This window comes from Chelon labrosus (genome assembly GCF_963514085.1).
Source record: "Chelon labrosus genome assembly, chromosome: 9".
In the NCBI taxonomy this organism is placed as follows: Eukaryota; Metazoa; Chordata; class Actinopteri; order Mugiliformes; family Mugilidae; genus Chelon; species Chelon labrosus.
This window is the reverse complement of record NC_140359.1, coordinates 25,666,965-25,693,266: the sequence shown is the minus strand read 5'-3', so window position 1 is coordinate 25,693,266 and position 26,302 is coordinate 25,666,965. Positions and strand designations below refer to the sequence as shown.

At 43.6% G+C, this 26,302-nt stretch overlaps 1 protein-coding gene across 1 annotated transcript; it reads left to right on the top strand.

Moving 5' to 3' along the window:
- Positions 1-80: 80 nt before the first annotated feature.
- Positions 81-25,921, top strand: hs3st1l2 (heparan sulfate (glucosamine) 3-O-sulfotransferase 1-like 2). Its single transcript, XM_084550991.1, has 3 exons — positions 81-172; positions 21,626-22,034; positions 25,218-25,921. The coding sequence occupies exons 2-3, from the start codon at positions 21,756-21,758 to the stop codon at positions 25,881-25,883; spliced, it is 945 nt and encodes a 314-aa protein (XP_084407117.1). The 5' UTR covers positions 81-172; positions 21,626-21,755; the 3' UTR covers positions 25,884-25,921.
- The last annotated feature ends 381 nt before the right edge of the window (positions 25,922-26,302 follow it).

Sequence of the window (26,302 nt, the reverse complement as noted above, 5' to 3'; positions counted from 1 at the left end):
CACACATATACATACATATATACATATATACCTCACACACACTCAACACACAACACCTCAGCGACACCCAGGGACCTGAAGCAAAACTGACAAGAGACAAGAAGGAAAGAAAGGAAAGAAAGAAGAGACTGGAGAAAAGAAAAAGAGAAATCTAAGAGGGAACATCACTCAGGTAAGACTACTTTCGCTTTTTCTTTATTTTTTCTCTTAATGCTTCTTGACAATATCTCACTGGAACTTGAAAAGAAAAACAGACAGATTTATTTATTTCACATAAAAGGCTGCATGAAGTACAACTCCACGCTGCGCAGGCTTCCCCTCGTCCTCATCCGCCCCGACTCTCTAGGAGTCATGACCTCTCCTCGCTCCCTCACAGCCAATTCTTAAAAAGGCCTGTATATATATTCATCCACCTGTAACGGGGCTGTGCAGGAGACACAGCTGCACACCGTGGCTTTGTGCTGTCAAATGCGGAAACGGAAAAGCAAATGAACTGTGAACAGAGAAGAAGAAGAAGAAGGTGCAGTCGGTGTCATTGTTGTGTGTGAGGAAAAGAAAGAAAATGAAACGCTGTGAGAGAAAACTTTTGAAACCTAAACAAATAGAGCTTTTGGAGAGTCTCCCAGATCGCTTCTGGGACTCGCGCCCAGGCAAGAGTTAAAGCTGAAGACTTTACAAAATTCACATTTGATTGTTAGAAAAAAAAACAACTTTTACTGGGTTTGTTTGCAGCGTGGCGATGCTTTATGTGACTCTCGTGTCATTTGTTTACATGCGAGTGTCAAAGACCTGCAGCGGCCGCCTTGATTGTGGCTCCCCTCTGTCAGTTAGAGAGCCAGAGGGGTCAGGCTGGTTGGATGGGTTAACAAAACACCACGCTTAAAGGGGAACTACTGTTTTTTACAACCTTGACCTTATTTCTGGCATAAAATACGATCATTTACTCACCCATATAAGTTTGGTGTTATTTGGTGTTGATCGTTAGATATTTAGATCAGCGTATATGCATATAGTGGAAGTGACTGGGGCACCGAAACACAGCCTCTAAATAATGTATTATCTGCCGCGAAACTCAGTTCACTTCACCAATATTTTGTTATGATACACTAGCCTGTTATCTAGTCATGGATGTTTGTTATTCTTTGGCCAGTTGTTCCTCTCTCTGCCTCCGCATCCTCCTCTCAGTGAGCTCCTCATCCGTAAAGGCTGCGTTCCGGTGCCCCAGTCACTCCCACTAAATGGATATACATGGATCTAAATATCGTCAGAACGACTCCACATAACACCAAACTTATATGGTTGAGAAAATTACCGTATTTTAGGTTGTAAAAAACAGTAGTTCCCCTTGAACCACTTTCCACGTTCCCCTTTAATTATGTACAACCAAGCAATTTCCCTTGTGGATGGATAAAGTTTATCTAAGTCTAAGTCTAACCACGGGACACAGCCTTTTATTTCTGAGCCACAGTCAACAATGGTTTCTTTTATCTATAACCATCATCATTATTCCCTAATATTGACTAAGTCTTTTTTGCCATTTGGGTTCATTTTTGTTTCCACTTCCTGCTTCACTTTCCACTTCCTGTTTCACTTTCAACAATGTTGAAATTTTGCCAGAGACGAGTCATACAAGCTCTCTGAACCTCCTCAGTTAACCTTTCCTCGATGTGTTCCATCTTTTTCGATCCAAAACAATCAATTCGAAAATTGCGGAGATGAGAAGCAGCCGGAAATACTAAAGCGTGAATACGCTGCTACCAAGCCGACCAATCACAGCCCTTGTTTTTCTGCGTCGCCATGGCGCGTAGTTGCGTTTCTGGGGAGGTGCATGTCAGGCTACGGCGTTGGGGTCTGCGTAGGGTCTGCTGTCCCCGTAGTGCAGAAGTCTAAACCACTCATTACTAAAACAGTGCGGACCCCTAGTGGTCAAATCAGGAATAGCAGCTACTTTTATTTAAAAATTGCAGTTAATGTCTACAGTATAATTTCGTTTGACACCCCTGATCTAGAGCATGTCCATTTATCTTTCCAGAGGCGTAGACTGACTCAAACAGCTCATGCTTCCTCTGTGAACCAATGACACCACAGGTTCCAGGAAGGAACAGCAGATTCTGAAGCTCTGTATCCCTAATAACATCCAGATAAATAAAGATCATATCATGTAACGCTATTCTTACCAAAGCCAGATCATATATCACAGATTTTTTCCACACATCGTATCAGAAAAAAAGCTCATTTATGTCATCGACAACAAAAGTGCGCATTTAACCTCCCGTCTACAGTATGGATTCAGCCTTATTTTGAACACATGATAGCTAAAACAAGGCAGCTATTGTCATACAGCAGTGCTAAGCTTGCCACTCCCACACATGACTAATTGGTTGAATGAATGGTACCAGGAAAAAAAATAAAATAAACACACAGACAATGCCCCAACTGGAGCGTCTAAAGTAAAGAAATAAATAATATGAACCAGAGCAGAGCAGTTCCAGGTCAGAGAGGCTGCGAAGGGATAGACTCGATGTCGTGTTTTTGACCTTCACTGTGTTTATTAAGAGAAAATACAAGAAGAGAGAGAGCGAGAGAGCGAGAGGGAGAGAGTAAAGGGATGAATGGACTCATTGTCTGGTGCAGTGTGTGTGTGTGTGTGTGTGTCTCAAAACAAACTGTGAGCAACATGTAAGAGGTTAATGTTACACCAGAATGTGGGCCGCCCGGTGAACAAAGGCGTCACGTTAAATAACAGCTCAGTTCAGATGATAATAATAATAATAATAATAATCTCCGACAGATTCACGGGATTAAATGCCGCTTTTTGTAACTTCCAGTCTCTGCCGCTGTGAAGCAGGGTTGCAGGACGTCATCCGTTCGTAGGCAAAGAGTCAAATAACACACAGAGCAGTTGGGAAACAGATGTATACGGTCAGCACTGAATTACAAGAACTTTCGCATATTAATGAACTAAAAATCTCTCTTTCTGAGTTTTAGGTTTGCAGTCTGTGTGCATATTCCTTCCAGCAGCTATGTGCTTTTATGTGTTGATCAGTAATGATTGCATCAAAGTCGAAACAACATTAGAAGAGTCTGAGAAAAGTTTGGGAAACTGTCTTTAGAGGCACAAGTGATTTGGAAGAGAAGAACTCATTACTCGTTTTTTCGGATATTTTAATGCCGCTACGTGCACAGGGTTTGAAAACAGTGTTGTGAGGGTGTAATGAAGACAAGGGGTTCCACAGCTTTATACACAGATCAGGCATAACATTATGACCACTTTGCTAATATTGTGCAGGTCAAAACAGTTGTGGCTCATCGGAGAATGGACATGGGCCTTCTGAGGGTGGCCTTTGGGTGGATCATCCCTCTGTGGATCATCCTACAGATACTTGATCAGTTTGGGATCTAGTGAATTTGGAGGCCAGGTCAACACCTTGTGATGTTCTTCTTTTTTTTTTGGGTTGTTCCTAGAGCGTTTTTGTGGGTGTATCCCGCTGGGGTTGCTACATGTCCAAGTAACATCCAATGAATGCCAGGTCCAAAAGCTTCCCAGCAGAACAATGAATTGTCACAAAGATGGTCAATGTGATTTACTTCTCCACATAATGTTGTGGCTGATCTGTGCAAAACTGGAGACACTAGAAAAGCTGTGTAAATCTACCCTGTGACTCTCTAAAGCAGCGGTTCATAATAACGTCCGTCTCCTCACAGAAACTTTTAACAGTGCCTCCTGCAGCCAGCATTTAATTTAACAAACAACCCTTTTAAACTTGAGTTATTTTCCACTTTTAAAATGCCACAGAGAACAAAACAAAACAGGATCACAAATCGCCCAAGCAATTAAAACCACAGGCGGTAAACGGGCAAATCAATTACGAATGGGGGACTAGAACACGAAACACTGTGGATGAAATGCAGACCGGCAAAGCAGAAGTGATAAACATCTCGGCATTTATGGCATTTTCAGGTTTTTTTCTCTTTTGCAACCTATTCTTGAAACAACTCTGAATGGCGTCACTTCCCCGAAAATCAGGTTGAGATTACAAATCCTTATCTAGACAAAGAAATTCTACAGAAAGGACCCAGGGGCTATGAAGAGGGCGTGGGGTTTCAAAAGAGAAGTGGAAGAGGAGCGCAAAGTTCGATGGAGATATGGTGAAGCAAATATTTTAGGAAACGAGGAAGACACTGACAATGACTGTGTCTCTGATGTAGGGGTGGAGGGTTGACATATCTACGCATGTTAGATGGGGAAGGGGTGGGTGGGGTGAGGGGGTGCTCGGCCACCTTGATAGCTGAGTACATTATGGCAGTTTGGGCGCATTAAGGGACATTAGCTGAAGGAGCAGCCCTGAATAATGCATGGCCTTTATTTATGAGCAGAGTGCAAATGTCCTCTGAAGCGCGGTAAACACAGGGAACACACACACATGTCACGTCTCCATCAGTTCACATACGTTAGTTTCCAGGTGACTTAACCATAAATAAACTCTTAACCATGAGTCTTTTAACATTGACCCAAACCGAACCTTAAACCACGTCTTCATGTGTACACGAAAAGGGAGGTCAACATGTAAATGTATAAACTGGTTTCAAATTTAGGAAAACAAGCACACACACACACACACACACACTGGTTTCTCTTGCACATAAACACATTAACAATTGATATTTGAAAATGTCTGACTCGGCAAAGTTAACTTTCCGTTCCTCAATTTCTGCACACCATCGTAATGTGGCGGCAGCAGATGGTCGGTGGGTGGGTGGGTGTGCATCATTGAGTCACTGAGTCCAACACAAACTCATGTAGCCACTTACAACAATGAAATCTATATTCTTGACCTGAATACATATATGCTGAGAACAGACAGCTCATGTGCTACATACTGTGAGCTGCAGATATGTATAGCCTGTATAAAAACAGGCAGCACATCAGCACCATCAATAGCATTTAATAGTACTCCACAGCGTGTTGTTAGATGGGATAGTGTAGCAGGTATTTCTCTGCAGCTAAAGGTCTAAACTTTATCAATAGCCACAGGACGTTTGGTGAAGTAGTTAACTGACTGCTGTCCACAGGATTTGGATCGTTCCTCTGCTAGCGTTAGCCTTTTCAGATGCACATCAGTAGTACTTTAGTTGTATTTCAGGAATGACATGTCGCGGTAGTATGGGCTTCATCTTTAGTGAAGTATTTCCACACACTTGATGAACCGCTGCTAGTTCGCTGCAACGACCCACTGGACTCCTCACCTGTCTTCTCGGAGGCGTCCATGTTGTTATTGTCACGTGATCAGAGACTAGTCGACATGATGCTTTAAAGCGTGAAGTCGACAAACTGACTAGTCGACTAGTCCGTACAACCCCTACGCGGACTCCTCTGTTACGTACTAATCGTATCATGACTCATCTTTAAATCTTCACTTTTGTTTCGACTTAATTTGCCTTTAATGGGTTCATTTTCTGAATCTTATCTGAATCGTGCGGTTGTTAACAGCGAATCTTTGATTTCCCTGCTTGTACATCGAAGAGCTCGAGTGAACATCCAATATCAGAGAATGGTTTAATCAGACGCCGAAGAAGAAAAGCCTTCGAGAGAGACAATAATAGAAAATCCATTCATCTAATATAGATACAGTCAATGATCCACAGAACAGATTAAGTCGGTCTTCATGAAAACCAAAATGTTAATTTAGTTGCCACTAATGCTAAGAAGTTTTCCACATGAATGTAAATGTAATAAAAAATTGCAAAATCAGAACTGAAATAGAAATAATTTGGCCGAGTGACGACAATTGTTGGACTAATTGTCCTTCACGTGAAGTCAGGTTGCAGGAACTTCAAATCCAGTCACACTTTGAAATCAGGTTGCGTCACACACTTCAGGAGAAACTTCACAGATAACCTTCTCTCGAATTTCAAACTGGCACAGACAAAAGGTTTGTTTTTAAAAAGAAGTAATGTCGCAACACATTACAGGAAGCTGTTGAGATTGTTAAAGGTGGCGCCTCATGTAATCTCATCAGAAGAAGGATGTAAACCAAAACGGAGACTGTGGAGCATGTGATCTGAAGTCCAGTCCTGCAAGCCGGCTCGCCAGATGCTATTAAAAAGAAGAGGAAGAAGAAGAAGAACTTCCTGGAATTTTATAACATTAATTAGAAAAACAAACACAAGCAGAAGCTGGACTGTAATAGTTTTTGAGTTTTTAGGAATGCTTGACGGCTTCTCTCTTGTTTTTTGTCAGAATTCTTACACAATCATCCAGAATTTAACTCCTAAATATCCAACACGTTTGATATAAAGCCCTCGTGAGTCTGCAAACATTTCAGGAGGTTTCAGAACAAACCAGACAATCTGGTACTGAGCAAGGTCTGGACCAAATTTCCGGATCTGTGGATAAATCAACCACACATTAACGTAGTCTGAGCTCAGCATGAGTTTGTATTTCATTAAATTGCATTAAATCAGATAATAAGTTAATAAAAAAAAAGAGCTGCAGCTGGAGGCAAGGCCTTGCACGTAGGGGGGTCAGTGGGTCGGCTGTATTTGCAAAACCTTGGTTGCAGGCGTTTATCAGCCCGACCCGACAGTGGACCGCTCTGTGTCATGGGCCAAGGTTCACTCCGGCTTTGCTCAATAGGACACACGAAACAAAAACTGCACCTGGGAGGCTATGACTTATCGACAACTCCTGGTTGCAAACAGGTGGAGGGGGTGAGTAAGTCTGCACACACCCATGCACACCCGTAATTTGCGCCGTCGTGATTTAATTTATTTATGAGACCTGATATAAAATAAATAGCGTGAAAAGACTCCTTTGTCTTAAGCCTGATAAGATGATTTAAGGTTCAGAGTCCATTACACCTCATCTTTTCTTGTTTTTCTGGGTTTTTCTATCTCTAAGTTATTTTTCTATACCTCAGTAAGGAATCAGTTAAGATTACAAATCCTTATTTGGACAAAAAAATCCTAATTCTAGAGAAAGCACCCAGACACAGAACAGGACACTGTGCTACACTCGAAGTTTGGAATGTTCAGTCGAGTAAGACTCTGAAGTTTATTGCAGATTACTGGGTTATGTATTGACACGGTTCGTCTGCAGAGTGTACTGTGATTAATTTTATTACCCACACAGTGAGTCACCAGATGTGGGTTTGTCCTCCCGCTCCCGGAGCTCGGAGGTCAGCTGGCAGAGCAGTCAGACTTTTCAGGGCGAGGGACGACCGTCTCGCTAACGTGGACGGGAACGGTACCACTCTATCCAAGTGGAATAAAACTGAGAACTACAAACTTTGCAAACTTGAAAAAAGATTCAACAGTTAGAGTCTCGATTATTCCCCACCCCATAGCAATGACACTCCTTGAGTGCAGCAGCCATCCCCAGCAGGATGCAGCCTGACACAGACACACACACAAAAACACTTTAGGAACAAATAAAAAAACAACAACATGAAGAACAGCACAAGGTGTTGACCTGGCCTCCAGATTCACTAGATCCCAAACTGATCAAATGTCTGTGTGATGATCCACAGAGGACCCTCCCCTCAAAGGCCCCCCACTGACGTCATTGTGTTGCCAGACACCACAGGACACCCTCAGAAGGCCCATGTCCATTCTCTGATGAGTCACCACAAGGGAGACCTGCACAATATTAGGAAGGTGGTCATAATGTTATGCCAGATCGGTGTATATAAGCCTCGTAGAGTATGTGCAGCATTTGATGGTGCGTTTTCCTTGATCTCATTCTTTCTATTTACACAACCTTCATTCTTTTCCCTCTGGATCTAGAAATGACGTCGTTCCTGTCTGCATGTCTGCTTCGCAAAGCTGGACAGAGTCCCCTGTTGTGGCGACAAAATTATTCCGATAATCTGCCTCAGAGTCTTGGACGCAGGCGCTAATGCATGCACATGTATTTACGTACAAACAAAAACACATTGCGAAGCTTCCGGGACAAATTACACTCTAATCACTGCATCTGCTCTGCTGTTATTTTCAACAAAGCTCCACTGGTTCTTTCTCTCTGAGCCCAGACTGGCTCCATCATCGCCCGCCTCAGCTCACAGACGCACACCGATGCACAAACCCATTCCCCCAGATACACGGGAAACACGTCAACGCACTTCATAACTCTTTTTCTTTTTTTTCTCACATATGTACGCAACACACAAACAAGAGGACATGAGGTGCCTGGCGGGGGGCGGTTTTGATTGACCAAGCACTTTATGGCTCTTAAATGGCTTTATTGCCTTTCTACTTAACCCCCGCGCACCACCTCCTTCCTCCCCCGTCGCACCACAACACACACACACATGTGCACACGCTCCTCAGGGGGTCTCTGCGACTGGAAATTAATGAGAGCCATCATGGCCGTACGTATATTTTTTGCCACCCAGATTGCGATTTGAAGTCCCTCCTGCTGTCTGGAATCTATCAAGGTCACCCCGCAAACCCAAAGCACCGTGAGTCTTTCTCGTTGCCCTCCGTGACCTTGATTTGATTTGGTTTTTTGTTTTGTTTTTTCTGAAATTTTGGAAGCGAGCCAGGATTCAAGTCTAATGACCTTGTTACTGTACGGGGGCCGGTCGATAGACGGGGAGATTGTTTGATTGATTTTAATTGGCAGGACACCAGGAGGCCAGAGAGCGGTGGAGGTGCGGTCTATCGGCCTGATGAGACATGGTCATGTAAATATTTATTAAATGTGTATTTAGTGTTTAATTTTTTTACACACACCGATCAGCCATAACATTATAACTAATATTGTGCAGGTCTCCCTTGTGGCTCCAAAACAGTTGGGACTCATCAGAGATCGGGCCTTCTGAGGGTGTTCTGTGGTGTCTGGTGGGGGGGGGGGGGGGGGCTTCTGAGGGGAGGGGCCTCTGTGGATCATCCCACAGATACTTGATCAGTTTGGGATCTAGTGAATTTGGAGGCCAGGTCAACACCTTGTGCTGTTCTTCAGGTTTTTTTTTTTGTTGTTCCTAAAGTGTTTTTGTGGCTGCATCCTGCTGGGGATGGCTGCTGACATCAAGGAGTGTCATTGCTATGGGGTGGGGGTGCCTGGTCTGGTCTAGGTGGGTGCTACATGTCTAAGTAACATCCACACCAATGAATGCCAGGTCCTAAAGTTTCCCAGGAGAATGTTGAATTGTCACAAGATGGTCAATGTTATTTACTTCTCCTGTCAGTGGTTTTAATGTTGTGGCTGATCGCTGTACGACATGAGAGACTTGAAGACATGAAGAGTAGGGACACCATCCCGTCTAATTGTCCATTTTGGACAACAAAGGCAGCAGAAGTCAGTCTGGTTTTCATTACTGTCGCTGTAGGACACTGTTTGGCCGTAACACCAACACCAACTGTGGCATCATCTGCAACCACTACCACCAACACTCTCCCCCTCCCTCCATCCCTCCCTCCCTCCCTCCATCCCTGATTGTCCCTCCACAGCTTCTCACCCTTTCTCTTTTTCCATTCTTCCCCTCCTCCCTCCGTCTCTGGGGTCTACAGCCCAGGTGAGAGAGGGATCTCAACAATTGTTGCCATGGTAAACTGCCAGCAGGAGCCCCAAACACACCTGATGACGCTGGCTCATCATTTCTTTCTCGTTTTCTCTTTTCATGTGTCACTTACTTCTTACTCCGACCATCAAATCTTCCTCTTTTACAAAAACAATATGCTTATCTGGTTTGTAGCCACCACCACCACCACCATCACCATCACCCCCTATAATAAAAGACAGTCCTAAGACCCAGTTAATATTGGGACTCACTGGCCCGTGATGATATTGACCAGACACAACTCGCCCGCCCCCATCTGTCCGCTCTCCCTCGTTCCAGAAACCCATATTTATACAAACGTGACCGTTGTATTCACAGGAAATGACACGAATTCAACTGAAAACAACAACTGCTGATGACCTTCCCTGAGTTCTAAGCAGCACGCAAATCCTCCAGCATCCCTCCAAACGACAGACATACATATTAAATAAACTAGCGTCCTGCAGCCCACCCCTCCCACCACCACTCCAAGTGTCCCGCTTTCCTCAGTGACCGTCGGGTTAAATCCACTTTGACGGGTCAGGCTCCCCTCACCGTCGGGCCAAGCTGTCGGGGCTACCGTCACCGTGAGAGAGGCCACATATGTTAAGTCTGTAATGTCGGAAAGGGTAGCGTCCGGGGTGTGAACTGGGAAAGATGTGTGCGGTCAGTTTGTTATAGAGATGAATTTAGTTGTGTTCATTAGCAGGATATGTGGTTGTGGTTGTGTTTTGTGCCTTCTGTGGGGAATTCAGGGACAAACACACACAAGGGAGTCGAAGGAGTCGAGGTGGAAGGTAAAATTAAACGGGTTTATTAGGTTGTCAACATAACATGAGAAGGCTTCACACAAACACTGTGGAGAATGGGACAGACTGAGCCAAAACTAAAGAAAGTAAAAAAAAAAAGGCCTCGATACTACAACTTACCTACGGTGCTCAACCTCCTACCATCATACCACCGTACAACGCTCACAAGTTACAGAACTCATTAACTGTTTAATTGGTGGTTTCTGCGTCAATTTGACGCCGTAGCTAGGCCCTAGCTCCATAACTGACTCTCCCCTCCCCAGAGCTGTGATTGGTCGACTTGGTAGTAGCGTGTTTCCTCTTTAGTATTTCCAGCTGCTTCTCCATCTCCACAGTTTTTGAATTGATTGTTTTGGATCAATAAAGATGGAACACTTGGAGGAAAGGTTTACTGAGGAGGTTTGGAGATACAAACATTTATACGACTCATCTTTGGTGAAAGTTTCAGTTGCCATTGTTGAAAGTGGAGCAGGAAGTAGAAACAAAAGTTAACCCGACTATCGTTTGGGAGGCATTTTTACAGAGCAAGCCAGACTTGCGACGAGCGCGCAAGTAGAAATGACTCTCAATGGTGAAGGCTACGTACGTAGGTTACGGCGTCTATGTCCCGTAACAGTACCTTAAATGAGCCTTTAGACTTAGACTTAGATAAACTTATTTGATCCACATGGGACATTGCTTGGTCACAGTAGCTTGGATGCTCATAAAACAACACTTTGAAGAACCACAAGCAAAAGAAAGATGTACAAAAATGTACAGAATCAGCATCTGAACAAATAAAGACTGAAGAATATATATTACATACGTAGGAATGATAGTAAGGTGCAATAGTGACCATTAACATGAATAACATGGAGTTATCTTGTTGTTGAACAGCTGGATAGAGTTTGGTATGAATGACGTCCTGTAGCGTTCACTGTGGGAGTGGATCTGGATCAATCTGTTGGAGAATGAGCTCCACTGCCCTTCTATTGTCTGGTGTAGTGGAAGAAATGGATTGTCCATGATGGAGAGCAGGTAATCCAGTGTCCTCCTGTCCCTCACTGAGACAAACGTCTCCAACTCACTGCCAATAACATAAAAAACACCAGTTTGAACTCACGTTTTTAATCCTCCTCCTTCAAACTGTATCTAGGTTTTTCTCAAAATCTGCAAACCCCCTACATGGGGCATGTTCTGATCTTTACTCAAATTCTTGAATAAATCTTCTTAAATAAACTCGTCAACACGTTAACCGAATGCTCCCAAATTTAGACGACAGGTACACGAGTCACATCGACACAACCCCGCCTCTGTGGTGTGTGTTTGGTGTGTTTGCATATTGAGAGGGTGCACCCGAGGGGGTGTTGTGATTAGGAAATGCATTTTTATCAAAGGGATCTTTGCATGCGTGCATCCATAAAAAAAATACTAAGATATTTCTGTAACGATGTGTGTTTGAGTGAGAGAGAGAGGGAGACAAAGAATAGAGACAAACAGAAGAGTAACGCTAGCTGGGAAACACGTTTTAGCCATTGTCTCTGGCGTACGCGCCACACTTTGTTTGTCTGGTGTTTGTTTGTCTGTCACCAGAAAACAAATACAAGTATAAGTGTGTTTCCACAACTAGTAACCACTAAGAAGTCCTCTCCATTTGACTCAGAGCTAATTACATTCCCGTAGCATGTGGTATTTTAGGCAAAGGTGTGATGTGGGTGCAGACCGTTTCCTGTCTCAGCAGCCTGTGCACTCAAAGCCAGGTCTTGGTGAATATGACTGTAAATGCATGCATGCTTTTATCAAAGATCCCTTTGATAAAAATGCATTTCCTAAACACTGGAAGCTTCTGCGTCTGCAAACTCAAACCAGTGATTATCAACTGATTATCTTGCATTTAGCCAATTTCTTCTGAGCTAATTACTATACATCGGACATTTTTTTGCAGAATTCACACATTTATGTCGAAGTCTGTGATATGAAGACTCTAAAAACAGGTCAGATCTGACCTAGAGGACACTGAGAGGGTTAAGATAAACTGTTAAGTGTTTACAACAGAATATAACGTGTTTTGTTTTGAAAAAAAAATAAAAAATGATGCACAGGAACCAAGATGCGACCATGTTTGTTTGGCGAACTCCTGCACGTCTTTGTCCCTCTTGGAAATTCATCCCATGCAAACATGCACCATGCAGATCAGGTGTTTGCAAGGTTATTAGGAGCTGATGTTTTCTCATAAGAGGCTCTTTTAATGATTGGTCTTGTATTCTGATTATTAGCAAAATACTAGCGTCCACGTTAATGTAGTCAGTGTTTCAGTGGGTTTAAAAGGACGTGGTCATCACAGATTATAGTACGTATGCGTTCTCGAATAATCTGAACTGTGAGCACAGAAATTTAATTTAACTTGTGTGTGTCAGTAACTTTGCAGCAGCATTTGTTGTGGGACATTAGCATCTGATTACGGCGCGGTTTCTCCAGTATCAGAACGCAGAGAATGGAGGTAACTTCCTGTTTCCTACCGGCAGTCAATTATTGGTTTCTTTCATCCGTGATGACGTCCGACCCCTACCCTTAACTAGTGCTGCGTTCCAGAAAGCTGGGATGTCGGATGTATCCCACTTGGAGGGCACTAGACAAACATGGCCGACCGCAATAAGATAATATTTGTTTTGTTTCCGAAGTTACTGACAATGATCGAGATTGAGGTCTCCCAAAGTTTTTCCACCAGCAATAGATAATATACTTCTTCACGCTCAACAAACCTCCTCTCCTTTTGTCAGACTCGTTCATGGGTGCACTTCATCTATTATGCAGAGAGATTACAGCGACCCATCCTCACGCAAAAGTCATGTTGTGTAATGTGATGACGTCTAGTACGACCGCCATTGTTCTGTGACGTCAGGCTGCTGCATCTCTTCGCTAGTAGGCCCTCCGGCTTAAAGTGGCATTCCAGAGCACTTTTCCTAGTAGGAGGTCGGAAGTTTCAGACCTCCCAGTTTTCTGGAACGCAGCATAGAAACTTATTTCAACCTTTTCCTTTATCCTAAACCTAATTAAAGGGTGATCACTTGGTGGTCACACCTTGATGGATTAAAAAAACACACTCTGTCATTAACTTCGTGGATGGCTGCATGGGTGTACTGTTGTAAATAATGGACATGTTGAGTTTTTGCAGCAGAGACAAACGTCTGAGACAACTCTTGTTCTCAGACAGTTCTGTTCTTTCACCCTCCGTCTTTCTCCTTCTTGAAAAGCATCTAATCTTCCACTCACGCCGCCAACTAAAGCACATCTTTCCCCGGGCTCGGTGCCCTGGTGCTGGGGTGCCTCAGAGAGAGAAATGGAAAAAGTGCCTGTGAGAGGTGAACCTCCTCGACTTCAATAGACACGGGAAGAGGTCTTTTTTTCACTCTCTCTCCTCCGCATATCAGGTTTCTTTCATCTTATCTGTGGACTTTGAGAGACCTGGCAGCAGAGAGGAAGCTTTGTTGACGGGACTTGACGGGACTTAAAGCGTCTCTCTCTTTTTTTTTTATTGTCAAACATCGCAAACCCCCGTCTAGAATCATATAGCTCCTCTTGTCTTTTTCGTGCACGATAACACAGGACTCCATCTACCTTGATTACAGACCCCCCTCTGAGCGTTGGTCGTCTCCCGTCCGTGCAGATAATGGGGAAGGGATATGAAGCAGGAGCGTTTTCCTTTGTTGTTCTGAAAGCCCATCATCTCTGTTTACATGTGGCGCAATCAGCGGGCGTGATTGATTGAGTGAGTGGGGGAAAAAAGGGCACGAGAAGGTAAACGAGGACCGGGACGGTGCAGGAAGTATGCAGCAGAAATTAAGGTGAGACCCAGACGAATAAAAGGACGGGCGAGAGGCCAGAGTGTGAAACGAAGACGGATGATCGGGGGGTTGAATGGAGGAAGAAAGAAAAGGAAGGAGGACAGAGTTTTATCTGACTTTCGCAGCCTTAGTGATATGACAGGCTTGGCAATCCAAGGCGGCTCACCATGCCACCCCCTACCAGTGACAATCTTCTTGCTTGCCTGCAGAGCACACACACACACACACACACACACACACACACACACACGGACTCTACCTCAGCCCCATCCTCTCCGCTGCCGCCCGTCTCCTCCCTCCCTCCCTGCCACCCTCCATTTCTCTGTACAGGATAATCCTTCCCCCAACCCCCCAAATACCGTCGCTCAGTAAAAAAGATATTTCCAAGGGCCCAGATCGCAGGCAGTCGCACGCTGTGTGCTCGCACAAAAGGCAAAGGCACTGCACACACACACACACACACAACAGAACTTATAAGACACTGGTACTCTCCCAAAATGCAGATGGCAGCATCTGCCTTTCACAGATAATTACACTCCACCCTTCCTCCCCTCCTTTTTTTTTTTTCTGCTTTCACCCCCCTCCATCTAAATCTTCTCCAGCCTGGCGAGATATGCGTCAGTATGGAGAATTCATGCATCATTGGCATTGTGGTGGTTGTTGTTGTTGTTGTTATTTGTTCTCCCCATCCACGGCGGCTAATGTGAATCATGAGAAGCAATGAGCGGGAAAGACGGGGTCTAGCAATGACTCATGTGAGGCTCATTGAGCAGAGCTAAGAGGCTAACTTAGCTAGACTCTATATGGGGCTAATAAAAAAATAAAATAAAAAAAGAAGAGCAGTCCGGCTGGTCGAACCGAACAGAAAGAGATTGTTCCAAAGTCAGTTGTTTTTGTTTATGTCATTTAAAAAGGAATTACGCATATTTCAAGGGACGCTGACCAAAGAGGATATGCAGCACGCTGCAAAATAAGGCAATTTTGTGTATTTACCTTTTTTTTTTTCCAGTCGATTTACTTTTTTGTTTTGCATATGCTGTTGAAATTGCAGAAAACATTGAAGATACAGTTTCAAAACAGGGTGGTTAGCTCTGATGCCTCATACAGCAAGAAGGTTCTGGGTTCCAATCCATGGGCTGACTGAGGCATTTCATGTGTGGAGTTTGCATGTTCTCCCTGTGTCTGAGTGGGTTCTCTCCAGGTACTCCAGCTTCCTCCCACCATCCAAAGACATGATGGTTAGGTTCATTGGTGATTCTAAATTGGCCGTAGGTGCGAGTGTGAAAGGACAAGCAGTTGCAGAAGATGATGTTCAAACATCTCAGTGACTCAGGTTCGGCCCAGCTTTCAAAATAAAGCTATATACAAACAATTTTACTTCATCGTAACACGTGCATGGAGCTGCTTCTCATCTCTGAATCCAGTTCATCCAGATTAAAAGTTCACTGACTCCAGAATATTTCAGGGCAGAAAGGTGTTCCTGTGTTTTATTAATGAGCAGCTGAGAGGCTGCTGCAGGGCATCCCCATTAGCATGTTGCGAGGTGATACACCAAAAAGAAATAAGAAAAATAGACGGGAATTCAAAAAGGCACCCAGGACGAGGCTGAGCACACACAGAGCAAAGGTGAGAGTCAGAGAGGACGAGTGAAGGTGAGGGGGAGGGCACGACAGGGTGCAGCGGGAGGGGAGCAAAGTCGGGAGGTGAAGTGGAAGCGACGCAACTTGACAGCAGGGGAATATTCCGGCTTAGAGAGGAGTCACAAGGGACTCGTGCAACCACTTAACCCAAGCACGTGTCTCTGTGTGCAACACACCCGTACATGCACACGCACACACAACCCCCTCACCCCCACCCCAAAAGATTTCCTTCTTTGTGTCTGTACTCACAAACCTGTACACATCCTGCACAGCATCAGTGCACATCTCACAACTACATGATGAGGGTAGGTTATCTGAGTCAGGTGTTCTGGCTGCAGCTCAGTTCATATGTAGGACAGATGATATCAGCCATACTTAAACATATATACAGTAAATGTAATGTGTTTATAGTCAGAAAATACTAAGAAGGGTCAAATATTGAGTTTTGTTATAGTTACTGTACATAAAGACAAAAAGATGGTTTTGAAGCTCAGTGTGGTGGCTCCGGCACATCGCCATCTTGGCAGAAACTCCAGGACAAAAGAGCAAAGAGCTGAAGGGAGCTGAGGCCAATTTTATGACCAAATACGCATTATTATAAAATAATAATAACCTCCGAACAGGTGACTATAATTTGGAAATTTTTACAACCTGGACCTTATTTCTGGCATAAAATACGATCGTTCACTCACCCATATAACTTTTATGTAATTTGTATTCCTTCGGGAGATAATTAGATCAGCATATATCCATATAGTGGGAGTGAATGGGGCACCGATATGCAGCCTCTAAATAACGCATTATCTGCAGCGAAACTCGTTCATTTCACCAATATTTTGTTATGATACGCTAGTGCTATTCCCCGTTGAGTCTGGAGTTACCCGTTATCATTATCATTAGTGGATTAATGGCACCGACTCTAAATTAACTGTTTAGACTAGTCACCGATCACGTGACAATAACAACATGGACGCCTCCAAGAAGACAGGTGAGGACCCCAGTGGGTCGTTGCAGCAAGCTAGCAGCGGTTCATGAAGTGTGTGGAAATACTTCACTAGAGATGAAGCCCATACTACCGTGACATGTCAGTTCTGAAATACAACTAAACTGCAATGCATCTGAAAAGGCTAACGCTAACGCTAGCAGAGGAACAGTCCAAATCCTCTGGACAGCAGTCAGTTAACAACTTCACCAAACGTCCTGTGGTAACAGAGAGAAGCACACTATCCCATTTTACAAGGCGCTGTGGAGTACTGTTAAATGCTATTGATGGTGCTGATGTGCTGCATGTTTTTATACAGGCTATACATATCTGCAGCTCACAGTATGTAGCACATGAGCTGTCTGTTCTCAGCATATGTATTCAGGTCAAGAATATAGATTTCATTACTTTCTACTGGGTCAAGTCTTTCATCACGTAACAGTCGATTTTAATGAATCTGAACTGGAGCAGCCCCTACTATCATGTAAACATGTTTATTTCTGCTGTAAAGTTGGACGTTTTAACACGGAGGTCAACGAGGATTGACTCACTGTTGGCACCAGCCTCAAGTGGCCATTTGAGGAACTGCAGTATTTAGTGGTCCTACGATGGTTTCATTATTTTCTTCTTTTTTTAGCCTGGAGGTTTATGTCCAATACAGTTTGTGCTAGAAAGCTAGAAATACACTCCATTATTTGTAGAATGGTCCTGGAACAGGTCAGAGTTTGAGCTGAAACTCAACGTGGTCTGTGTGTCCACTTTGGATCAAAACTATTTGAATTTTAGTCGTAACATGATGACATCCCGTTCTTGCTGAACTAATATTTTCATGTCAATAATTTGCTTCATTACTGTAAACCTACAAAACTACATTCCCATCAGTCTCAGTTGTGCAGCAGCTGCAGCTGTGTTTAGATTTTACTAGAGTTACAGCTCTTACTATTTCCCCACTTGTAAATAGCATCCATTTTTAGTTTATGCTCTGACAAATGTATGCAAAAGCTTTTAAGAAAATGCAAAGTTATACAGCTATTTTTGTTCAGGTGCTTCTCTTCCTGTGTTTAATCCTTTCCTCTATCCTAACTGTGGCTGAACAGTTACCGCACCCATTGCATTTACATCAACAAACAAAAACCACACACACACACTGAAGCTCCCATTCACAGCCAACGAGGGATGGCTAAGGTTCGGCTGGATGACGCCAATGTCACCAAGCCAGGGGATAGCACAGAAGGTCGGGGGGGGGTGTAGCGATTCTCCCCGAAGGCGCAATTAGTGCTCCGCTACAGGAACAACGCTAGACAGGGTTCCTGAGCCAGAACATTGTTGCACTAATTAATAACTCAGTCGCATCAGGGGCGGCTTCGGCACAATAACAACAGTGACAATAAAAACAAGAGCAGCGACGGAGAACGAGCTGGGACCAGAAGTCATTTAATTCCTGTTTTCATGTTGTTGGTGAACGCCTGCCTCAAAACAAACCGCATTTAAAAGTGGAGTTTAACCACAGATTGTGTATCAATATTGTACAGAAATAATAGGTTTTTATATAAACTCAGTTATCTCCCTCTAAAGCTGCTTTAATACACCAGAAGAAGAGACTAGCAGAAGGATTCAGGTGTTTTCTGTGTTCTGGATTTTTATAATTCAGTCTGTTTTTCTGTTTTATTATTGATAAAACTAAATACTAGATTATTGCAATCAAATGTAACTAGCTCTGACTACCATTTCACAACCTTCTTGACAGACAAACTCACAAATAATGGCATTAGCACTAAAAAGGACAGTAGCCATCATCAGTGTTTATGATTTATATGGACAATATTTCTCTAACGCAACTAAACTTGAGAACCACAAGTAAAAAGAAAAATAGGTGAAGATAGTTAGAATAAAATAAAAGAATAAAATAATTTAAAAAATAAAATAGAAGTAAAAATCTAGTAAAACAAAGCAAAAAACGCTAAAGCTAGCAGAGGAACGGTCCAAATCCTCTGGACAGCAGTCAGTTAACAACTTCACCAAACGTCCTATGGTAACAGAGAGAAGGAGGCTGCACATCAGCTATTTGATAAAGTTATTAGACCTTTAGCTGCAGAGAAATACCTGCTACACTATCCCATCTAACAACAGGCTGTGGAGCACTATTTAATGCTACTGATGGTGCTGAGGTGCTGCATGTTTTTATACAGGCTATACATATCTGCAGCTCACAGTATGTGGCACATGAGCTGTCTGTTCTCAGCATATGTATTAAGGTCAAGGATATAGATTTCATTACTTTCTACTGCACAGAAAGAAATAGAGACAGAAGCTAATGAGCTAAATGCAATAGGCTCAGACGATGTTTTGTGCACGAAAATGCAAATTAGACTTGAGTTCTCCCAATCGATATTTGTGCAGAGACAACCAAAATTCAGATTCAGATTCAGATTCAGAAAACTTTATTTGTCACCCGGGGGGTAATTTAAGGCACATGTGAGCAGCATGACGTGCAAGAACGAGACACTTCTAAGGAACAAAACCAAAAAAAGAACAATAGATGATTTATACAAAAAACTATGCCATGAATATCTGAAACTTTCCAAACCGTCCTCAGAGGATGTAACATAACTGTGAGAGTAAAGTGACTAAATTGCAAAAGTAAACAGGAATTGCAGGGATTATATATTTGCATGTTATTGCAGAGGTAATACGGGTGATAAATAACAGAAAATACCAGCAGGAGGCAGTTGCAGAAGAAAAGGTGCGTGAAGGTGCTTGGAGAAAAAAATGCCGACAAGGTACGGCATGGCACCGTGTCAGCACATCAAAAACATGATAGAAACTTCACAAAGCGAAGAAAAATGTCTCGATTGTAACCTCGTAACACAGGGGACAGGCTTGTTTTTGTAAAAGAAAGACGGTTAATTAGTGAGATTCACAGGTTTGTTTTTTTTTAACCTCAGGTTGTTTCAGATATATAGTGAGCATCCTCTGGCTTCAACTTCAACGAGATGCATCTTATTCTTTGGCGAGAAAGTTGACACATATATTTCCCCACAATGGACAATTATTTCTCATTGGAAAAAAGGTTGGATTTGTACTTGAAAGTATGTCAAGTAAATAAAATAAATCCCCCGCCCGAGAATCACTGCTGCAGGTCAGACAGTGGTGACGACACCCTGAGATATGAACGTCCTCTTTGTGCATTTGTGCACAAAGAACTTAAAACAACTCCCAGGAACTCCCAGGAACAGCAGCTCCTTTCTTCAACTCAAACATTGAGAACACCTCAGATCCCCATGGTTACAAGCAGCTGACCGGCTCTCTTGGAAACACATGCGAGTCTGTGTGTAGTTTACTATTTTGTGGCCCAAAACCAATCGAGTCAAAAACCACACTCCCACGGCTGATGTCGGAGGATCATGTGAAGCCGATCACAGGTTTGTTTTTTTCCTCTTCTGCAGATGAGATGATGTTTTTTTTTTAATTCTCAGCTGAGATGAAAACACATGAAAGGACCAGTTGACTCCTTTAATGCCTCTGTGAAGTTACACTTAAGGCATATTTTGAAAACCTCCAAACCGTGAAAGATACCGCAGCACTGATACACCGGGGATTCGGTGCAGCTTGTCTTTTATACTGTAAAAGTGAGTGTTAGCGCTCCGTGGGGACGCTTCATTCATTTTCAATGCGTCGACTCTCAGTCTGCTTAGATGTAGATTAATATTTTAATATTTTCTGCCCATAATCACTTCACAGCTCTGTATTCTGGGCTGAAATCGCCACTCCTTCTACTGGGACTTTGTGAAAATGGCACATTATATATTTGAGAGCCATCTCAGACATATGGGTCATGAAACAGTCCAGCGAGCATGGAGCATCTATGTGAGATGAAAAGACTCGGTAACGCTGAGTGCTGCAGATGCTGCATCTTCCCCCGACGTCAAAACATTTTAGACTTTCATTCTGTTTCTTTTACCTGTTTTTGGTCAGGACACACACATGGGTTCACCTGCTCACCTGCACAAATATGTGTGTGACTTGCAAAACCGAATATTGCGTAGGTCTCCCTTGCGCCTCCAAAACAGTTGTGACTCATCAGAGAATGGACATGGGCCTTCTGAGGGTGTCCTGTGGTGTCTGGCAATACAATGTTGTTAGTGGGGGGGTCTTTGAGGGGAGGGGCCTCTGTGGATCATCCCACAGATACTTGATCAGTTTGGGATCTAGTGAATTTGGAGGCCAGGTCAAAACCTTCTCCCGTTCTTCATGTTTTTTGTTGTTGTTCCTAAAGCTTTTTTGTGGCTGCATCCTGCCGGGGATGGCTGCTGCCATCAAGGAGTGTCATTGCTATGGGGTGGGGGTGTCTGGTCTGGTCGAGGTGGGTGCTACATGTCTAAGTAACATCCACACCAATGAATGCCAGGTCAAAAAGTTTCCCAGCAGAACAATGAACTGTCACAAGATGGTCAATGTTGTTTACTTCTACTGTCAGTGGTCATAATGTTGTGGCTGATCGGTGTCTATACATATCCACATAAATGTAGTACACAAATACAGCCATAAATATGGGCCTATGAACACTTATACCAGTCCAGCTACCCAGTGTATTCATGTGTTATAAACTCAATCTTTCAGTTTCTATGCGGCTGAATCTGTACAACCTGAGTTCTGAGTTATTTAGAAAAACGCACTAATTGATTGAGGTTGTTCATCAACAGCCTTCTTCACAAACTGATCCCTTCTCAACTTTGTATTTGTTGCCACAGGGGCAATATTGAAAAAGGAAAGTGGCAAACAGCAAAAGTGGATAACCTTTGTGGGTTATTTTTTTTTTTTGTTTTTCTAGGTTGTCCAATTGAAGAGCTCCCTCCTGAGGCCCCCTGCTGACGGATAACAAGCACATCGTACTAGTCTGGGAGCTTCATGAGTCCGTGCTCATAACCACCACTCCTCTGTGTGTGTGTGTGTGTAGCACCATGCTGTGGACAGTGCTACTAGCGTTGCTGGTGCTCCTGCTGCTGCAGACTCAGCTGTCTGTGTGCTTAAGGGAATTACGCACTGGGGGTTCAAGCCCTCCTGTCTACTCCTCTTCATCATCATCATCATCATCCTCCTCCTCCTCCTCCTCCTCATCGTACAATGCTACCCAACAACGGCTGCCCGGAGCCATCATTATTGGCGTGAGGAAAGGTGGCACCAGAGCCCTGCTGGAGATGCTCAACCTGCACCCAGATGTGGAAGTGGCAAAGGCTGAGGTAAATGCAACCGCCACTGACCCGAGTAGATTCACTCAGGTTGTTCTTCTGTGTGCTTTTCAGGAAATTCCCATCAGATAAAGTGTTACTCAAGTAAAAGTGAGATTGTTTCTCAACACCACTAGTTATTTGACAGCTGTAGCTACTGGTAAGGTGGGGGGAAAAAAATCATAAAACGCATATCAAATAAAAATCAACCTGTATTTGGATTTTCAGACGTCTAAAGACGACTCCTCTGAGAAAAGTAAAAAAAAGAGAGAAATTCTTTGTAACAGTGGTGCAATGTGAAGTTTAACCATTGACTGTATATAAATATCTTTATACAGTCTGAGTTTAAAGGGGAATTACCGTTTTTTTACAATCTGGACCTTATTTCTTGCATAAAATACGATCGTTTACTCACCCATATAACTTTGGTGTCATTTTTAGTCCTTTGAAAGATATTTAGCTCCAGTGGAGTGCCACGTATATCCATATAGTGGGAGTGAATGGGGCACCGAAACGCTGCCTCTAAATAACGCATTATCTGCGGCGAAACTCGTTCATTTCACCAATATTTCGTTATGATATGCTAGTGCTATTCCCCGTTGAGTCCGGAGTTCTTTCAAAGGACTAAAACTGACACCAAAGTTATGTGGGTGAGTAAACGATCGTCCAGGTTGTAAAAAAACTGTAGTTCCTCTTTAATAGTCACAGTAAACTCTCTCCAATATCTCCCTCTAAAGGCTGACTTAAATTACTGCAGGACCTAGACGCCGTAACCTACGTACGTAGCCTACGTCCGGTGCGAGCCATTTATACTTGAGCCTCGTTAGTCTGGTTTGCTCTGTAGCAACACCACCGAAACACTAGTCAGCGCTGTGTCTTTTTTGTTTCTACTTCCTGCTTCACTTTCAAAAACAGCGACTGAAACTTTCACCGAAATTTCCAAATGTCTGTATCTGTGAACCTCCTCGGTTAACCGCTCCTCAATGTGTTCCATCTTTATTGATCCAAAACAATACAAGTAGATAATTGCAGAGATGGAGAAGCAGCCGGAAATACAAAAGCAGAAACACGCTACTACCAAGCGGACCAATCACAGCTCTTGCGGCCTGCATCGCTGTGGCACGTAGTTTCATTTCTGGGGTTTAGGCTTCTGCATCAAATTGACGCAGAAGCCTAAACCGCCTATAAGACAGCTTTAATAAACCAGAAGAGGTGGATTCAGGAATCTGTTTTACCAAGGTGCTCGTCTACCATCAGAAGAAATGTCAGGTTCAGTGTCTTGCCTAAGGACATGTTGGCATCAGATAGGTATCCAGGAAATTTTGGTATCCTGTAGTATAACTACATAAATATATATAAATGCAGTCAATATGGATATGAATCTAGATGAACGGACATCGTGTACAGCATATAGTGAGATATATAAGATATTATAGATATAAAAAATATATAATAGCTGCAAACCGCCAACACTACAATAAGAGGACAACCTGCTCTGTCGCCTCAGCCAGAGTCGCCCACACTTCTTCTTTTGTCATTAATCAGCTCAAGGCCTCTTCATATTCATCTTGTGACCTGCTTGTAAAACAGTTAACTCTTTCTCCATCAGTGCCATTATATATCTAATTTATTTTCTGGGCCTAGAAAACTAGACTCCACACTCCAAACACCATCTTCCCTACAAGCCGATCACAGCCAACTGCAATCAGGGACAAGGTCGAATAACAAAACCCAGCAAGGACTGTTTATCATGACACAGAGACACAACAAGTATCAGATGAAATCAAAGGTTGCAATAACTCAATATTATAATTATACTCTTCACTCATTTCTACCACACGTCTGCCATGATTATTTTATATTATTATCTGTAATATTCATTCAGGCTTGAGCCTATCCCAGCTGTCATCAGACGAGAGGCAGAGTACACCCTGGACAGGTCTGCAGTCTATCACCCTACTGGTGGTTACTGATCATAGTTGGGGATGTTACTCAGACTTACATTTCCCAAAACAACCAAGTTTTTTTTTATTATTATTCTTCCTTGCACAATGTACCCAAAGGGATTTCTGATAAAGCCTTATTTTAACCTTTGTGTTGCTTTTGAGTGTGAAAATGGATCATTCTTTCCTCTTGTGGCCGTTTCAAGGCTCCTCACCATGTTTCCACTCTCTCTTCTCTGGGGGCACTGAGGCCTAGAAAGACAGCTTTAACTAGTGGCATTTGTAAAATAGTTTTATGCTTTATTGGTTCTGGAGTAAAACTCCAGCATGGAACCATCTGTGACTGTCTGCTGTGCCATGGATGAGAGGGGAGAATATCTCAGTATATTAGCAAAAGGCCGCTTGGTGACACACTCCTTGTTAGGTTATGTAGAGGGTAGGACCCAAACGCAGGACACAAACAGAACTTCAATGAAACGTACTAAATCAGGAATAAAACGTGCTGCAGGGTAGACACTTAAAACACAAACCCAGAAAAAGACAGAAAGAAAAGAAAGAACGCAAAAACAAAGATACGAGAAACTGGGGAAGAAACAGGTTGCTGAACAGACAGATATATATATACACACAGTGGTGAGGGGTTGACGAGACACAGGTGAAACTAATGAGGGCGGAGCCACAAGGAGAAACCAATCAAACAATTGAAGGGGGGAAAAACACAGGAAGTAAAACAAGGCACAAGGAAAACCAAACAGGGAACATAGTAAAAATACCATGACAGTCCTGATCATGAAGCATGAAGGAGCTGCAAATTTGAGGCTTCTGGGCTCTGTCTAAACTCATAATCGTAATAATTCTGCAGAAATACTCAAGTTGAAACACGCCCTGAACACACTTGGTTACGCAAACATCAGCGTCTTCCTTATTCCCTGTTCTCTCATCAAATGAGGAGTAATCTGAGGGAATGTTGAGGTATATTTGGTAAACTGTAAGTCAGTTAAATCAGGTAATATTGAGATATGAATAAAAGATCAGGCCCGGGAGCAGTTTAGTTTTAGTAGCGGAGGAAATCTGCTCAATTTATGTAGTTTGTTGAGTACTTTTATTATTAAGAATGATGACGGATCTGTTGAGAGTTTGAGTGCCAAGAAACTGACTGGTTTGGATAAGACGGAGCTGCATGTCTTAGAAGAACACCATTTTTGTTCATTCGTCTTTGTCAACGCTGCTCCACCTTTTATATCTTTGACAGGTGCACTACTTCAACGTGGAGGAGCACTTCCGCCGAGGTCTGGCCTGGTACCGAGCACAGATGCCCTTCACCTTCCCTGGTCAGCTGACAGTAGAGAAGACCCCCGGCTACTTCGCGGCTCCTCAGGTTCCCTCACGCGTTTGGGACCTGAACCCTTCCGTCCGTTTGCTGCTCATCGTCCGAGACCCAGCTGAGAGGCTCGTCTCCGACTACACCCAGGTCCTCCACAACCGCCTGGCACAACACAAGCCCTATGAGCCGCTAGAGGAGCTCCTTCTCCACAAGGGTCAGATCGACCCCCGGTACAAGGCGCTGCAGAGAAGTCTGTACCACCAGCATCTGGCCCGGTGGCTGGAGGTCTTCCCCAGGGAGCAGATACATGTGGTGGACGGTGACGCACTCATTCGGGATCCCTTCCCCGAGCTGAGGAAGGCCGAGAGGTTTCTGGACCTGCCGCCCAGGATCAACCCGGACAACTTCTACTACAACGCCACCAAGGGCTTCTACTGCCTCCTGTCCGCCGGACACGATAAGTGCCTGGACGAGTCTAAAGGCCGGCCGCACGCGCCGCTGAGCGCCCAGGCCTTGAAGAAGCTTTGCCGGTACTTCCGGAAGCCCAACAAGTTATTCTTTGAAATGGTCGGAAGGTCGTTCTCCTGGTGCTGATCCGACAAGGAAGAAAGAATGCCCACGCATTCAGGGACACCGAGAGACAGAAAACTGTTGTTGCCGTGTCTTTGTAGGTAGAAATGAGTTCAGTTAAAGTCGGAAACATCTTTTTTTGTTATTACTCAGGTATAAATGTGGCCAACAAGAGCAGCATCCGCACATGGGAGGACATGTCGAAACTCTTGGCGAAACTCTACTGTGAACATGTTGGTGCCTCCTCCGATGAACTCACCCGATGAAGCAACAACAACCGTGCCATAGACTGAAAACTGAAACTGCTCTTACGTTAGGGGTGTTAAAAGAAGATGTGCAGACTTTGACGTGATGTAGAAATAGACAAGCGGTGCAAAAAGAGTTTGAAGTGATTGACTGGTTCATTAACTGTTGCACTATGAAACTTTCTAGAAAGACAACCA

Coding starts and splice junctions, on each gene's coding strand:
- hs3st1l2 (XM_084550991.1), top strand. CDS start 21,756: ATGCTGTGGACAGTGCTACTAGCGTTGCTGGTGCTCCTGCTGCTGCAG. Junction 22,035..25,217: donor TGGAAGTGGCAAAGGCTGAG/GTAAATGCAACC, acceptor TATCTTTGACAG/GTGCACTACTTCAACGTGGA.